Source organism: Ruditapes philippinarum, unplaced genomic scaffold (assembly GCF_026571515.1).
Source record: "Ruditapes philippinarum isolate M1 unplaced genomic scaffold, ASM2657151v2 ctg6434_1_1_1_1, whole genome shotgun sequence".
Classification (NCBI taxonomy): Eukaryota; Metazoa; Mollusca; class Bivalvia; order Venerida; family Veneridae; genus Ruditapes; species Ruditapes philippinarum.
Window position 1 is genome coordinate 74,603 of NW_026853080.1, and position 16,883 is coordinate 91,485.

The window sequence follows — 16,883 nt, forward strand, 5'->3', positions numbered from 1 at the left end:
CTTCAACTGAACAAATTGGTTAATACAATAACGATGTGTGTGCAATTTAACTTAAGTGTTCACATCTACAATTTAATATACTTTTAAATGCCAGAAAAGCGATTGATACATGTTTAATAGATCTTATCTGGAAAAACTAGAGAAAATAAGAATTTTAAAATAATTTTGTTTTGATCCAAAATTGAAAATTATATGAAATGACTTTTTTTCATGCTCGTAATGATAGTGGCCACGTTTGGTTCCTAAAACACCGTATGTATGATGTATGCAAATTTATATTATACTAGTGCCAATGATGTGACTTCATAAAAATGGTATTGTACGACTGTGCATATATTTAGATCTGATGTCATTTTCGTTATACAAACATAGAGTAAAGACGCCCTAAATGTTAGAGTTACAATAAAGGCGCATCAATGGAGAATTATTATTTTTTACTTTAAACAGTCTTTATTTTGTGCATGTGATACATAGAATATTATATTTATGTATATTCGTTACTGCATTGATTCAATTCGTTGAATGAAATAATATTTTGCTCGCCAGTACTAAATTCAGTATTGAACATTGAACACTCATTCAATATCCTCTATATATCAGCTGTTATGTAATTATGTTCTGATATTTTGGAAGTGAAATTATTTAAATATTATCTCAATATTTGACTGAGAGGATGCAATGAATTCAAGTAGTTTCTTGTGATGAAAAAGTTATTCTTGTAATATATTTCAATAATTTTCCTGTTAGATTTTGGAAGTTTAGGAATGAAATTTTTGAGAATGTGAACATGACAAATATTATAAAACAATATTTGAAGATTTCATTTAAATGACTGTATATTTATTAAGACAGCCTCTTTTTAGAAAAACACATATTAAATAATCATATTTTACAAAATCTGCTGTTTTCCAAGAGATAAGTAAGACAGGTAACAGCTATGCTGTACATTTTTGTTTCGGGAAAAGTTTTATAACATTTTGTAAAACACATTTTTGTCAAAAAAGTAATGTGGAAAACATATTTTGATTGCTATGGAAGAGTTTTAAAAGTTATAGAAGTAATTTGCTTGCCCCAATCCAAATATTTAAAAACAATTCTATTTTATATCTATTTTTATGGGTTTAAGGTTTCAGAAATCTTGGATGTGGTTTTTGTCAATTGGCTGAAATCAATACATTATGTGAACAGTTTATTGTTATTTTGTTATCAGAATATATGTCTTGAAACATAATAAATACGGTATCACGACTTACCGAAATACCGAAACACTACCGAAATACCGGAATACCCACGGAATACCCGATAATAGATATAAGAAAGCCGAAATACCCATTAATGATAGATTAAAGGAGCCGAAATACTCCCGATACTTTTTTCAGGCCGCAGATTTTCACCAAATTATCATCTAATTACTGCTTTCAAATCGAAAGCAGAAATTAGGACAATACAAATTGCAATAACGCTGATTTGTAAGTAAAATGTCTTTAAAATTGATATATGTGAATAATTTTTTTATGTCACAGATTGTTTGGAATCATTAGAAAACAGAAGGTTGAAAATAATTTTATCGCTAAAAACGACGAAATAAAAAAAATCCTGCTCTTTTAGTTTTGTAATGATGTCTTTCACATTTTTCAGTTGGTATCATTTTAAGCTGACAAATTTTATCCTCATCTGTATCCATTAATGTGTGTTTCTTCAAAGCAGGAAGTGTTACGTGCAGTTTCAAACATTCAGAACAGTAGTAGTCCTGACAATCAACACAATATTTGACAGCACCTGTATTTTTATCTTGTTCTTTACACGCCGAGCATTTTATAAGACGATGATACACTATTTGATGCCATTATAAAATCAACAATGTTTGGATGTATGCTTTTACGTTGTACTTTCAATAACAAATGAAAATATACGACAGCTATTTTTTTTTGTATATTACTACAACAATTATTTTCCTGTCATAAATTATAACAAATGGCTATACTTTCCTATATTTATTCTTTTGTACTATTTATCCACGATCTATCACGCGACACTCTAGTGTTGCGTGATCTCAATTTTTGCTGACTGAACTGTTTAAATGTTTTACGAGGATGTAATGACATAGTATCTTTCTTTTTAATCAGTTCTATTAAACTTCCGTTTACAACATTCAAAGCATGTGCTATACCGACATGTATTTTGTATTGTTTGTTAGTATATCTTATCTATTGTGTCGTAACTTATCCCCTGTACCTTTGTCAAATCGTTATATTATATGTGTATATGTCATATATCATATACATTGTAACCGCCCTGTTTATTTTCCAATATTTTTTCTCATTTTCATTCATCCTATTAACTCATTACAACATGATGCGCTCAATGTCATTCTGTAATTCTTAACAATTAATTTCTTTTGGACAGGCCTTTAAACATTTACTCACATGGGTTGAAATGCACGCATGCGCACATTAAATATACTTTCACTGGTTTGTTCCGCGAAGAAGTTGTGTTGCGTTTTTCATTCTACCATTCAATTTGTTTTTAAATTATAAGTTTCCGAGTCATTATAGGTAATTTTGTTTGTTGTTAATTACTCATACTGTATTAATTTAATTATTGAAATGACATGCGTGTTGCATTTTGTATTATTTTCATATTGAATATACTTTCATTGGTTTGCAACACGAAGTAGTTGTGCATGTTCGTGAAGTTGGCAGCCTAGCAGCCTGAATTTGGCAGCCTAGCAGCCTGGCAGCCTTGCAGCCTATCAGTCTAGCAGCCTGACAGCATAGCAGCCTAAAGAAAACTAAGAGTAGTACAAACATGAAAACAGTCGGAAATACATTATAATTAGTAGCACTTCTTTGGATCATTCCACATCTTTTACAATACCGTGATCTTTTCTTTTTAAGATGTTGAACTTTATCTTAACATATTTTTTTTCATTTTGACGCTTCGAAATTTGTAAAGCTAGCAGCCTACCAGGATAGTACAAACATGAAAACCGTCGGAAATGAATCGGTAGCACATACTTCATGTACTTAGACCATTCCGTCTTATTTCATTATCGCGATCTTTATTTTCTTGAATATTGAACTTTGTTTTTATTTTATTTTGACACTTCGGAATTTATGAAGTTAGCAGTCTAGCAGCCTAGCAGCCTGGCAGCCTAGAAGCCTAGAAGCCTAAAGAAAACAAAGGATAATACAAACATGAAAACCGCCGGAAATGAATCGGTAGCACATACTTAGACCATTCCACATCTTATTTCAGTATGGCGATCTTTATTCCAACTTCACGAACATGTAGTTGTGCTACTTTTTTTAAATGTACTATTCAATGTGTTTTTTGTTGTTTTTTTTGTTTTTTTTTTCTCCGTGCCATTACAGATCGAAACAGTTGCTCCTTTGTGAGGGAAGAGGAACCCTAAGACATAGATATAGGTACAAGCGAGGTATTTAACGCCGCATCTATGCACTGCATAACTTGATTTTTTAAGGGCCGCATAAATTGCTACCTTGATGAATGTTTAATAAGATTTGTGCAGTTGTGAAAATTGAAAAGTTAAAGGGGAAGCGGCATGACACGCAAGTAACTTGTTTAATACTTTGTACTGTGGCAGGGCGGGAACGCTTAAGTCAATATATTATTGTGCCAGAAATGTTATTTTGGTAGTTTTCAATCCGGATCTCAGCAGTAAGCCGCATTAATTTTCAGAGCACAGTACAGCTACCGCATCGTTTCTGGGCTGGTTGACAAGCAGTAAACCAGCGCAAGTTGTCTTCATTTCCAAAGGAACTGACACCTTCTGTACAAACCAGTTCAGAGTTACCGTGCGAATGAGCGTTGAAAGGATTTCATGATGAATCACATACAAATCACATGCACCGTGCGGGGATCGATCCCGGATTAGGTTAAAGGTAGTGATCTACAATTTATAATGATTATTTTTAATAAATTCTGTAGCATTTAAATTGACACTTACAGCAAGGCGGCCGTGTCGTAATTTAACATTAAAATATGATTATATCTGCAATGCAGGGACTTTTGGTAACTATACCTCTCGACTTTCTAAGAAGGAATGAAAGCTTGTTTCTAATTCTTTTGTAAATCTCTAACTTTCAGTGCTCGCTTTTCAAATGTACTTTTTGTCTTTATTACAACAGTGCACGATTTTCACGAGTACAATATATATTTTAGTTTTTATTTGTTAAATTTTAACAATAAAGAACCCCATGTATATTTTCATCTGTGCTGTTCTACAGAAATTAGATAAGTTTCTGATATCTGTAAAAAGCTACACATGAATACTAACATACTAAGTTGCAAGCTTTATTTGGCTTAATAAATATTCACTTTATTTCGTCTCTACCAGTCCGCTAGATGATTGGTGGGTTTAAATTTGACCTTATATGTATACATGATTTACGTCATGCATGGACTATTGTATTAAAGTTGGGAAAGATGATTGAACAATTGATACTTATTCATGTTTAAACTAAATTTCAAGTGTTAACACGAACCCACGCGATGTATTTTCCAAAAAAAAAACAAAACATAACGTCTACTTTCATTTTCTCCTCTAGTGAAAAAAGTGACTGAATAAAGAGGTACTAATTGACATATATATATATATTTTTTACAAATGCAGTATCTTTTTCGCCAAGACATAAATTAAAATCTGAACTGCTTGTAGATATGTAGCCTTTATTCATAAAAACAATCAAAGCACTGAAAGTGTTGTATGCGGTTAGCCCGAGAATTGTAAAGCATAGGTAGTCAGACTATTCTCCCCCTTTTGACACCGAAGGTACTTAAATTATCTGTTAAACCTACCGCCTGTCACACCAATTAACATACAATTTATACTGAGGTTAACTTTACTTGAAACTCAACTGATAAGAATAGCCTGTCGCCTGCTAGTTCAGAAACAGTTTATCGGTTATTCAAATGCCATGAGAAATTCAGTACAATTCAAATGCTATGCGGAATTCAGTGCCATTCAAATTCCAGGTGAAATTCAGTGTTCTTCATATTCCATGAGAAATTCAGTACAATTCAAATTCCATGTGGGATTCAATATATTCCATGTGAAATGCAGTGCAATTCAGATTCCATGTATTATTCAGTGTATATCAAATTCCATGTAAATTTAACACAATTTCAATCCATGTACAATTCTGTAATTTAATATCAAATTTGTATTTATACCATGAGAAATTCAGTATGTTGCAAATCAACCCATCTCTGAATACTGAATAAGGTTTGAAATGTAGTCTATTGGGCTATATAATATGGAAAAGACGGCAGTCCAAAAATAAATTTACAGACTTACAACTAACAGCAACTGAAAAAAGGCCTGCGTGAAATTCATTTACCAGCCACAGACTAACCATGTATCAAACAGTAAAATGCAAACTAATATGCATGTGATTATACTGATATGTAAAAAATATCAAAACATCCTTTATCCTTCTTGTCAACAAACCAAGCGAAAGTAGGTCTCGTACAAGGCAGTGGTCGTTCAGGCATACCGCTATAACAGCATTGCATAATCTTAACCTTATAATAAAAAATGCAATTGATATTATACTGAAAAAGTAAAAGCACTACTTATTCGTGGACAATTGCATGCTTGTTGAAAACCTCTGTCTTCTCTTGCAAAAATAATGTATGCAGATATATTCATGCGCGATACTAATAAACTCTCAATTCTCACTTCTTCACGACAAATACTAAAAAAAAAACATTTGTAAAATAACTAACATACATAGTAATAAGTAACGTATATTTATTTGTATAAGTTAAACCTAAAACAAAATTAAATAACACTTGCACGTTGTACGATCTAATCACACGAAACCGCTAAAAACAATTGTTCACAATCTCCACGCAGTGATCTCCACTTAATTCTTCGGCGTAGACTGTACTGATAAAGGGAAGTAACCGCTGCGAGGAGTTTGGATTGTTCACGGAATTCAGCGAAGTAACATCGGGCGTACTTAAACAAGTTTATGTTAATATTTTTTTTAAATGTTTATTCTCACAATCTCATTCGAGTAATCAAAATCACATAAAATTATATCATGATATAATGGCCCAGCACATGAAAAATCTTCGGATCATTGGTAATTGTTTGTAACATTTTTAGAACTAATTTGTTCTGCGCGGCAGCAAATCAGTGTTAGTAATTTGGCTGTTTTCGCTCAAAAAGACCAGTCTCTCCAGAAGTTGTTATTACTAAAGCAGCTTACCGCTAAAATGAATGTAGGTTGACCTTTTGACATCATTTTAACTTAACCAATATTCAAAAGCGGCATAGGACAGCTTATGCGCAATTTTATAGAAATTACTTCTGTTACGCAGTACTTTAGAAAACAGAAGGCAACGATGAACGGAAAATGATACAGTATCCGTTCGTCTTTTGTTCTTCTATGAACATTAACACACATTATTTTAAAGAAATACAGCGTTTTAATTGGATGACAAATAAAGCCGGACACTAAAGTAAAAATTATATTTCTCTTAATAACAAAAATAACCCCAGATACTTAAAATTCTATCAATATAAACGATAATACTATTTTATTATAAATAAATGGATTGAACGACAATAATAGCGATGATTACAGCAACTCCAAACACAAAGCTGAAGATAATCTCGATTCTTGCCCAGTTGGCCTTGGATCTGGCAGCCTTCATATCTCCTTGAGCTGCTAAATTGTTGGCCTTAAATAAAGGAGTAAATAAATAAAAGATAAAACATAACGGGAAGAAATTTAAATATTTTCAGTAGAACTATTCACTTATAGATATAAGATCAGATATTAACCTTTTACCCCATGAGCATATTACGAAAAAGGCCGTTTTCATCGAAAATCCTCCTGTAACAAGTTCAAACTGCTATGAAACTATGAAAAATGCTTCAATATTGATGAAACTTGACACAAATGTTAACTAGACCATACCCTCTGTAACTACATGCTCAATCGTAAATTTCATGTTACCACGGCAACGGGGGGACGTCTCAAATTTGCCAAAAATCACTATTTTGCATTGTTTGTTTTTCCATCAAAACTGATTTTAAAGTGCTGCAACTTCTCAATGAATTGAGAAAGAATAAAAGGCTTTTCATCGTCGGTTACTAGTTAACCTAAGATCGACCTGGGGACATTTTTAGCCTGTCACATGTCCAAAATTTTCTTGGCGATGGGAGCAAACCCCCCATTGAGGCCTCAATACGGGGGGGAGCCGTCAAAACACGCTGAAATGAGGGAAAAGGTTAATTAACATGCATGCTTGTTTCATAAAAAACATTGCAACTAACCAAAGAAATGCGTAAACTGTATGGCGATGGTAATGATGAAAATCATCGTTATAATATATTAATTACATAATAAAGTATGGTTTAGATTATTTAATATTTTTTACAAATATGATACAATTTAAAATGTGATGTCTTTTTGTTTTGTTTTTGTTGGTAATACGAAATTTTATAGTTATTACGTTGACAACATACGGCAACAATTAAGATGAAAAATATTATCATATCATTAAAGGCATATTATGCAGCAGATATCCATATTAATCAATTTCTTTACAAATGTCAAACATATAGTTATTAATGTTTAAATGTAGTTGAGCGGTGTTTATCGGCTTTTTAACACCGCTTTGGAATGTGTAGGTTAATTAAATCGCACCATAACGACAAAGCCGATGTTAAAAAGCCGATAGACACCGATGAAACTTCTAACCAGACAAAATAAGGGAGATCACGAACGTTTTAATTTGTTTCTTGTTTTTGTTGTGTTTTTTTCAATCTGAATATGAAATAATGTGTTTTTGTACATGTAGGAAAATGTAAACACTGTATTTTTTTAACTTCCATACTCATATTCCATTCCAATACTCATTCACTATAGCTATACATGTATAAAATATTAAAGGAGCAAAAGAAGCAAATATAGTTCACCTAAATGGCAAATGAATATCTGTTTTGAAACCTGTAACAAAATACCCAAACTAATTTAAAAAATTGAGAAATAAATATGATAGCATTTCAGAGGCTTATTGGGCATTCAAGAAGCTAATGATCTTATTATAATAGTCATCAGTATTAATGTCAAATTTCAAATATCGTCAATCACTCACCTGTACTGCGTCCTGTATAGCATATAGTCCACACAAAAAACAAAAACAGGAAGCTAAGATTGCGCAGGGAAGATAATTTGGAGGGCGTCTTGCTGCTGCTTGATCAGCATTTTCTGGCTGAGTCACAACCTTAAAGTTTAAAAGAGAAGTAAGAAATATAAATGCGATCATTATCTTAGTGCAAGGATATTATCATGTTTTTCGACCGACAAAACAACTTTTATACTGGTCGCCATGATTCAAACCATCTTACTAGATCGTGCGGTACTGTATAAGATTGAAGAAATGTCAATTATGTTATAAGACCTTACCACTGCTGTTGGTTGCTGCTGGGCGTTACCCTGTTTAGAGTTCTCTTGGTATAGATTGTCTGTCCTCGGTGGTTGTAATACACCAGATTGCTCACTTGGAGTTGACAGAGGGTGAATTTCTATAATAATCAAAGAACTTGAAAGTACTGATGGAAGGGGATTTTCCAAATATCACAAATTAACATTTGTTGTTAGCACTAGAGCGACCATTTATAGGAGTGGGTCGGGGTGAAATATGTCTGGATGAACAAATTCAATAGTTTCTTGAATTCATGGTACAATGCAATGTTACTACCATTTTATTTAACAACAATTACTTTTATTTGCAATCATGTCACTATTACTGTCAGGTGAAGTAGGGGCAACCTTATACTATAGCACACGCCTTGTTAATTAGGAAAATTCATATAAATAGTGTAATCTGATTGGTTATTCATCTCGTGCGCAGGACTGAATTTTCTCGTTCCAACGACTAAGTAACTCGTGACCAAGACATAGTATCTCGTTCCCTAGACTGAATTATCTCTTGCCCACGACTTAGTAACTCGTGGCCACGACATGGTATATCGTCCCCATGACTTAATTATCTCGCGCCCACGACTTAGTAACTCATGGCCGGGACAATATTTCACGTTACCACGACTTAACTATCTCGTGGCCACAAAATAGTATCTTATTCCTTCGGCTTAATTACCTCGTGTCCACGACATAGTGTCTCGTGGCCACGACATAATCATGATCTCTTGACCACGAATTTATTATCTCGTAGCCACAGCTTGGTAGGTCGTTGCCAAGACATAGTATCTCGTTTAAACGACATAAATTTCTCGTGACCACGACTTAGTAACTCGTGGCCACGACATAGTATCTTGTTGGCACGAGATAACCATACGAAATTCAAAATTTGAAACGGCAAAATTACGAACTAGAGTTGAATTTCGTAGCTCGAAGATCAATATTCAAAATTTGCAAAGGGTGAATTTGGAGCTTGAGTCGAATTTTAAGCTAGCTCGAAGATCGAAATTCAGTATATGCAAAGGCCGAATTCCGAGCTGAAGTTGACTCTCGAGCAAGCTCGAAAGTTCAACTCCAGCTCGAAATTCGGCTTCAGCTTACTTTGAATTTCGATCTTCAAGTTAGCTTGAAATACAACCCTGGCTAGAAATTCAGCTTTGGTTTATTTTGAATTTCGATCTTTGAGATTGATCGAAGTTCAAAGCTAGCTCGAATTTCACAAAAAACTGAATCTCGGTCTAGATGTAAGTGATTACTTCCTGATAAAAGATATAAAGATTGCTACGTTTTTTTTTCCACATTCCTTAAATAGAAACAAAATTGCCGAAAAACACCTAATATCGGTACATGTATATCATTTATGATTAAGTTACTGTAAGGCCTCCATACGACGCATTTTAATTAATTCTTATAGCTCAATAAAAAGGATCCCATCAGGCCAATGAACGCAACTAACATAACATTTAATAGTATCTTAATATGTCTTTATAATAAATGAATAGTGTACATATCGTTATAAGTAATATCTGTTGTGTAGTTTTACTTATTTGCATTGTCCGCCATGTTTATAAGGTATACCAAAAATGTTAGATATAAGCATTCCTAGCTGGGCCTTGTACTTCTGACAGGGTTAATGTCTTTGGCACAAATTCTTATTTCTTAGATGTAATGGGATGGCCGACGTACGTACATGTTCCCTTTCATGGATTCCGTGAACGCGAAGGTTTCAAAGAATTTGATTAAAACAATTATACCATAATGTAAATAGTTAAGGGTCGACCTACAAAATATCTTTTTTGAATAATGGTATTATGTAATGGATATAAATCGACATAATCTTAAAACATTGGATCAACATGACATATTATACCACCTTAAAGGTAAACGTATTCAAAGGACTCCGCGCCGTCATACTATAATTACCCGCTGGCGACTTTCAACGTCATGCGTCATTGCATTTTTTTAAAGTAATATAAGGCTTCTTAAAGTAAGTAAGTAAGTAAATTATAGTGACATGTGTTTTACGTATATACATACACATAAATACACAAAGATGAACACCCGGCCCATAGGACCTATAAGTCACCTTAACAAAAGATCATATTCTGAGCATGTGTTATAGTTTTTAACATGTTATTAACATGATAGTAAATTCATATCAATACATGTTATGCATTTACGGACAGTTCAATTTTAATTAATCATGATCTATTATACAATAAATATCTCCTTAACAGATATGCTTGTACAATAAATTTAATAACTTTATTTTGATGGTTGTTTACGATGTAAACTAGTTTTTCATTGTCTGCCATTGTATTAAATAAATTGTTTGAAATAACATTTCCAAAAACAACAGTTCTTATATCATTGTAAATGGGACACACAACAAGGAAATGAGCTTCGTCCTCAATTTGATCTGTTTGGCACAAATTACAAAGTCTTTGATTAGGCAATTCTCCGCTATATCTACCGGTTTCTATTCTTAATGGTAGGATACCACATCTAAACTGCGCGTATAATGAGCGTTCATTTCTTTTTAAATTTAATAATAAATAATTTTCACATGTGAAGGATGTCTTAGATAATGTGTAAGTTCTCAGTTTTGGTACGTTTTCACAATCAGTAGTCCATATGTCTGCGCAATATTGAATCATTTTTGAATTGGCACAGTCCATATTGATGGCCAATTTATTTTCAAAATGATCACTGAGGTCTAATTTCGTCATTATATTCTTCACTTCACTGCACCAATTATTTATTGTATCACTTTTCTCATAGTCACAGTTGAATGCCTGTTTCGTAATCCTATTATTATGTAACTTCACAAGTCTATTCCAATAACGGATCATGCACAACCAACGTCTGTAATTACACGGTATCCAACCTGTTTCACCTGTAAGCGCAAGTTTTGGAGTAAATCTATGAACTCCCAAGAAATAGCGAATGGCCCGGTTTTGTGTGTTATCTGCCGATTGAAAGTTTCTATAACCCCAAACAGAAGCACAATAGTCCAAAATGGGTATCACGCAGGAATTGTATAGTTTCTGAAATGTTTTAAATCCACAGTTTTTGAAATAATGTATCTTTGATATAATTCCACCAAGAGCACGACCAGCACTCTTTGATAAAGCTTCACAGTTATATGTAAAGTCATGTTTATCGTGGAGGTTAACACCTAAGTATTTATATCTGTCTACTGTCTCTAAAGAATTATCACCTATTTTAAATATGTGATCACATTGCTTTGTTCGTCCTTTCCGGAAATGCATAACCTTTGACTTTTCACAGTTAATCAACACCCTCCACCGCTTGCACCAGTTATGCATGGTGTAGATTTTCGGAGTTGTTACTGATGAGAACAATATCATCCGCATAAAGTAGCATTGAGATTGATGATGTTTCATTCATTTTAATTCCAAGGTGAAGGTCATTAATTTCCTGAACAAGGTCATTTACGAAGATGGCAAAAAGTGTCGGCGACAAATTACACCCCTGCTTCACTCCTTTCGGGCAAATGAACCAGTCTGTGAGCCTGTTATTAATGCGTACACATGAAGTAGAACTACTGTATATATTTTTTATCGAGTTGTATATTTTGCCGTCAATCTTGTTTGATAGTAGTTTGTAGAGCATCATGTCTCTGTCAATGAAATCAAAACACTTTTTTAGATCAATGAATGCTGCCATAACGGATGTATTGTTTCTTGTGATACTGTCTAAAGTGAAAATGTGATCCTCGCACGAGCGATCTTTGCGGAATCCATTTTGCTCGTCCGCGAGCATATCGTGCTGGTTTAAATACGTAGTTATCCTTTTGTTAATAAAGGCACTATACAGTTTACTGATGCATGAAAGTAAACTAACCCCTCGATAGTTCATAGGTAATCTTGCATCTGTAGTAGCGTCTTTCAAAATAGGGCATATAATAGATTTTCTCCACGGTGTTGGTATTAAACTTGTATCCAATACCAGTTGAAAAAGTTCCCGAAGTACTGATATGACATTGGGAAATTTTAAAACATCGTATGGTATTTTATCATATCCGGATGATGATTTTGATTTAGCCTTCATGACAATAGCTGACAATTCCTCTAATGTGATATCATTGTTCAAGTATGAATTTTGCACGTATAATTGGTCAAGCATGTCGGACTCAATTGCCTGTTTTTCACTTTTTTTCAGATTGTAAAATTCTTCATCAAAATTTTCATCAACTTCGCCATTATAAAGTTTCTCAAAATCACGTTTCCATGTCTCAAGTACGCGATTTTCATCTGTAATTATTTGTCCGTTTTCTATAATCTCCAAGGGAATTGATTTATTTTGTCTTGGTCCTAACGTTCGGATTTTCCCCCAAAAATCGTTAGGACTTTTCGATGATAAATCCTCAATTTCAAGTGTTATTGAATCACGGTATCTTCGCTCCGATTGTCTTTGTTTTTTATCAAAAACAGTCCTTGCGTTTATATATTCCGTTCGTAACGCGTTACGCACTGGCCTATTGTCTTTACACTTTAAAACTTTCTCTCTTTATCTGACATATCTTTCCACAGTTGTGACAGTGTTTCGTCCCAAAAGGGCTTTTTATTTTTAAAGCGTTTGCCTGAACGTTTTGTGTGGCTGTATTTCGGGATGGTATTATTCATTTCAGTAATAAGTGTATCGCATAATAATCCGTAAATTGAATCCATGTCAACATATATTTTTAAAAATATATACAATTACTCACACGAACATTCCGTTTAAGAATTTGAAGACACATTAAATCAATGAGAAACATATTCAAGACCTCTTACACTTAGATTAGAATCAAACAGTACAATTACAATGTTATATATAAACAGAATATTAAAAGTGAGGTACCACCGCTAATCGTTAAAGATGATGTAAGAAATTGAGAACTGTAAATCGGAGCCCTAACGCGCGTTGTATATTTAATTCATGTTTTTGCTAATTATAGTCTACATAATTTATTTCAATTGTCATCTTTTAAAAATGATAGTAACTATAGCATATTATATACGTCTACAAACTTCAATATTAATATTATAAAATTCTATTTCAACGCTATATTTGATATTCTGTAAGTAACTTTCGCCAGGCTCACATTGAGCGAAAGGAAGATCGATGTCTGAGCTTGTGTATAGATATTAATAAATTATATGCAAATAAATGAAGATAAAATCATATTGATTTAAAAAACTAGATTTGATAATATACGTCTACAAACTGGAATATTAATATAAAATTCAATTTAGACGCTATATTTAATGTTTCTAAAATCACTTTTGCCTCTTTAATATTGAAAACTCGAAAGTGAGCGAAAGTAAGATCTAGAAATGATGAAACTTCATGGATATTAAATCATCATAATGATATTTTAAATATATTGTATTCATTTCTGAAACTATGCGTCTACAAACTGTTTCAAATTCAAATTAAACGGTATATTTAATATTTTGTAAGTCAGTTTCGTATTTTTCAATGTGAGCGAAAGGCAGATCTCTGTAGTTGAGTGTAGAAATTATGCAAATAAATGGCGATTAAATCTTCATAATGATTATTTTTGAAAATGAATATTATCAATTTCTGATAATTTACGTCTACTAAGAACAATATTAGTAAAATATTTCAACTTAAACAGTATTTTTGATATTTGATAAGTCAAATTGATATTTTTCAATGTTAGTGAAAGGAATGTCTCAGAACTTGTGTATAGAAATTATGCAAGTGAATAGCGATTTAATCATCTCATTGATTATTTCTTAAAATAAATATTACCAGTTTCTGAAACAATACGTCTACAAACTGTTATATTAATATAAATTCAAATTAAATGTTACATTTGATATTTTTGAAGTCACTTTCGTATTTTTTCAATGTGAGCGAAAGGAAGATATCTGCACTTGTGTATAGAAATAATGAAAATAAATGGCGATTGCATCATAATGATTATTTTTGAAAATAAATAGTATCAATTTCTAATTAATTTACGTCTGCGTAGTGCATTAATAGTAAAAATTTCAATTTAAACAGTATATTTAATATGATAAGTCACGTTCGTATTTTTCAATGTTAGTGAAAGGAATGTCTCAGAACTTGTGTATAGAAATTATGCAAGTGAATAGCGATTAAATTATCATAATGATTATTTTCGATAATAAATATAATCAATTTCTAATACTATACGTCTACAAATTTAATGGACTACTATTTCTTTTTGTAGAAATTTGTAAAATGTTGCTCTGTTTTACGTAAACATCTACAGATTTAAAATATTTTTGCACAGAAAATTTGTTGCACATGTGTATGAATAAAACATGTCAATTCTGACCAATTTTAACACTGGTCACATGAAAATGTGTCATTATACCGGTACATGTATATCATCTATGATAAAATTACTTTAAGGCGAATTTTTACGGCCTCCATACGACGCATTAATTCCCATAGCTCAATAAAAGTGTCCCACCAATGAACGCAACTAACATAACATTTAATAGTATTTTAATATGTATTCATAATAAATAAAGTAATAAATTAATAGCGTAATTATCGTTATAAGTAAATGTAATATCTAATGTGTATTTTTACTTACTTGCATTGTCCGTCATGTTTATAAGGTATTCCAAAACTGTTAGATATTAAGCATTCCTTGCTAGGCCTTGTACTTATGACAGGGTGAATGTCTTTAACATAGGTTCTTATTTCTTAAAGTATTATTTGACGGCCGAAATAAGTTCGTACATGTTCCCTTTCATGAATTCCATGAACGCGAAGGTTTCAAAGAATTTGATTTAAACAATTATACCATATTGTTAATAGTTAAGTATCGACCTACAAAATATCTTTTATGAATATTGGTATTCTGTAACCGATATAAATCGACACAATTATCGGACATATTGTACCACCTTTAAAGTAAACGTATACAAAAGATTCCGCCCCGTCATATTATAATTACTCGCTGGCGACTGTCAACGGCATGCGTCATTGCAATTATTTAAAGTCATATTAAGCCTCTAAATGTATTTCATTTTGTTCTTCATCTGTATAAAAAAATGTTCAAATAATAGATGTAGAACATGGTAGGGCCTTGGCGGAAAGTAAGGTATGTTTTCGAGCTCTTTAAAATAAGCTAACATTTTACGTTATCGTAAAATTGGTTTTTGTGTGGAGACAAGATTTTGTATAAATACAATGTACTAATATATTGATGGCATGATCTCCAAGATCATGAAGATAGACTTATGTATATTAAGAAATTAATAAGAATACATTTAATTTAGTCAATGTTTAGCATATATCATATTACATCGGGTATTGTTAAACCCTACATTGAGGCTCTTTATAAATATAACTGTGTCAAATATTTGAATGTCCATGCAGTTAATTACTTGTTTCTAAATAAACACACGAGTTTATATGTACCGAAAATGATGTCGCGTGCCTGTAGTCTGGTTCCCTGCCTTAGTTGAATACTGATAACGTAGTGTAAGGGGAGGGAACTCCAGACTAGCATGCCTCCAAATGACACGACAAATTTAAAGAAATTCAACTTCTAGAAAAATATACCATGACTTTAAGAAAAGTAACATTACTCTCAATTCAAGGAATAATTTACGTGTTATATGCTATAAAAGACTGATGTTGCAGTACTTACATAGCACCATATTTCTGCGTGACTAGCACAGTAAGGGCTATTGTTTGCTTTGTAATTTACGTGAATTAAAAGTGCCGCTTGTAATGTGCTTATTACTGTCTTTGTTCACTTGTCAATATTTTAATAAAATAATATCTAAAAGATTTGAAATATATTACAAAATAAGCATGAATCTGGAGGCATGCGGCTCTAAGATAAAACAATGTTTTTATATACTTTTTCAGACCCCTTCTACTATGCGGTTGTCTTAACTGTAAAGTACATGTATGGCATTTGCATTAAATCTGTTGACATAACAAGGGACGGGTGTTTCTGAATGTAAGATGCTCTTTTAAGAACATTTCTTATTCCTCATTTGATTCCCCTTTGTTTATCATCTAAACTAAAATGTAATAATGTTTTCAACAGAAATTTTTGATTAACTTGTTAAATTTGGGATAAAAAATATTTGTCCCAGATTAAATGGCGAATCAATATTTACTCAGTAAAATAGTTTGTGCAAATTACTGTTCTACACATAATTCACAGTTTTATGGAATCCGGTATTAATGACAAGGAGGGGTTAGGTGTCGATTCTTTGCGAACATGAAAATGTATCTCTGCTTTGTAATCTATATTTGAAAAATGTAGATAAAATAAAACAAAATGTTCATTTATTATCAGAAAATAGATGACAATGGTTAACACATTTTAACATATATTTTCTTTGTATTATGTAAAGCATTCCAATTGCAAATGCTGTTTTACAATTACTC

General features: G+C 32.4%; 1 protein-coding gene across 3 annotated transcripts; it reads right to left on the reverse strand.

The window, feature by feature from the left end:
* Window positions 1-5,757: 5,757 nt before the first annotated feature.
* On the reverse strand, window positions 5,758-16,582 carry LOC132733212 (uncharacterized). Of its 3 annotated transcripts, none has more exons than XM_060719816.1 (4): window positions 15,064-16,582; window positions 8,448-8,566; window positions 8,137-8,265; window positions 5,758-6,714 (listed from the first exon to the last, which is right to left on the reverse strand). In XM_060719816.1, exons 1-4 carry the CDS (start codon window positions 15,077-15,079, stop codon window positions 6,574-6,576), a joined length of 405 nt encoding a protein of 134 aa, XP_060575799.1. In that variant the 5' UTR covers window positions 15,080-16,582; the 3' UTR covers window positions 5,758-6,573. The 3 variants fall into 3 exon arrangements, with proteins under 3 accessions (XP_060575799.1, XP_060575805.1, XP_060575811.1); XM_060719822.1 differs by lacking the exon at window positions 15,064-16,582 and adding an exon at window positions 10,009-10,040 and having other exon boundaries at window positions 8,448-8,565; XM_060719828.1 differs by lacking the exon at window positions 5,758-6,714 and adding an exon at window positions 6,751-7,249.
* Between the last annotated feature and the right edge of the window lie 301 nt (window positions 16,583-16,883).

Excerpts from the sequence above, each read along its gene's own strand:
- LOC132733212 (XM_060719816.1), bottom strand. Across the intron at positions 8,266-8,447 it reads AGCAGCAACCAACAGCAGTG|GTTGTGACTCAGCCAGAAAA; the intron begins GTAAGGTCTTAT and ends TTAAACTTTAAG. Across the intron at positions 6,715-8,136 it reads CTATACAGGACGCAGTACAG|GCCAACAATTTAGCAGCTCA; the intron begins GTGAGTGATTGA and ends CCTTTATTTAAG.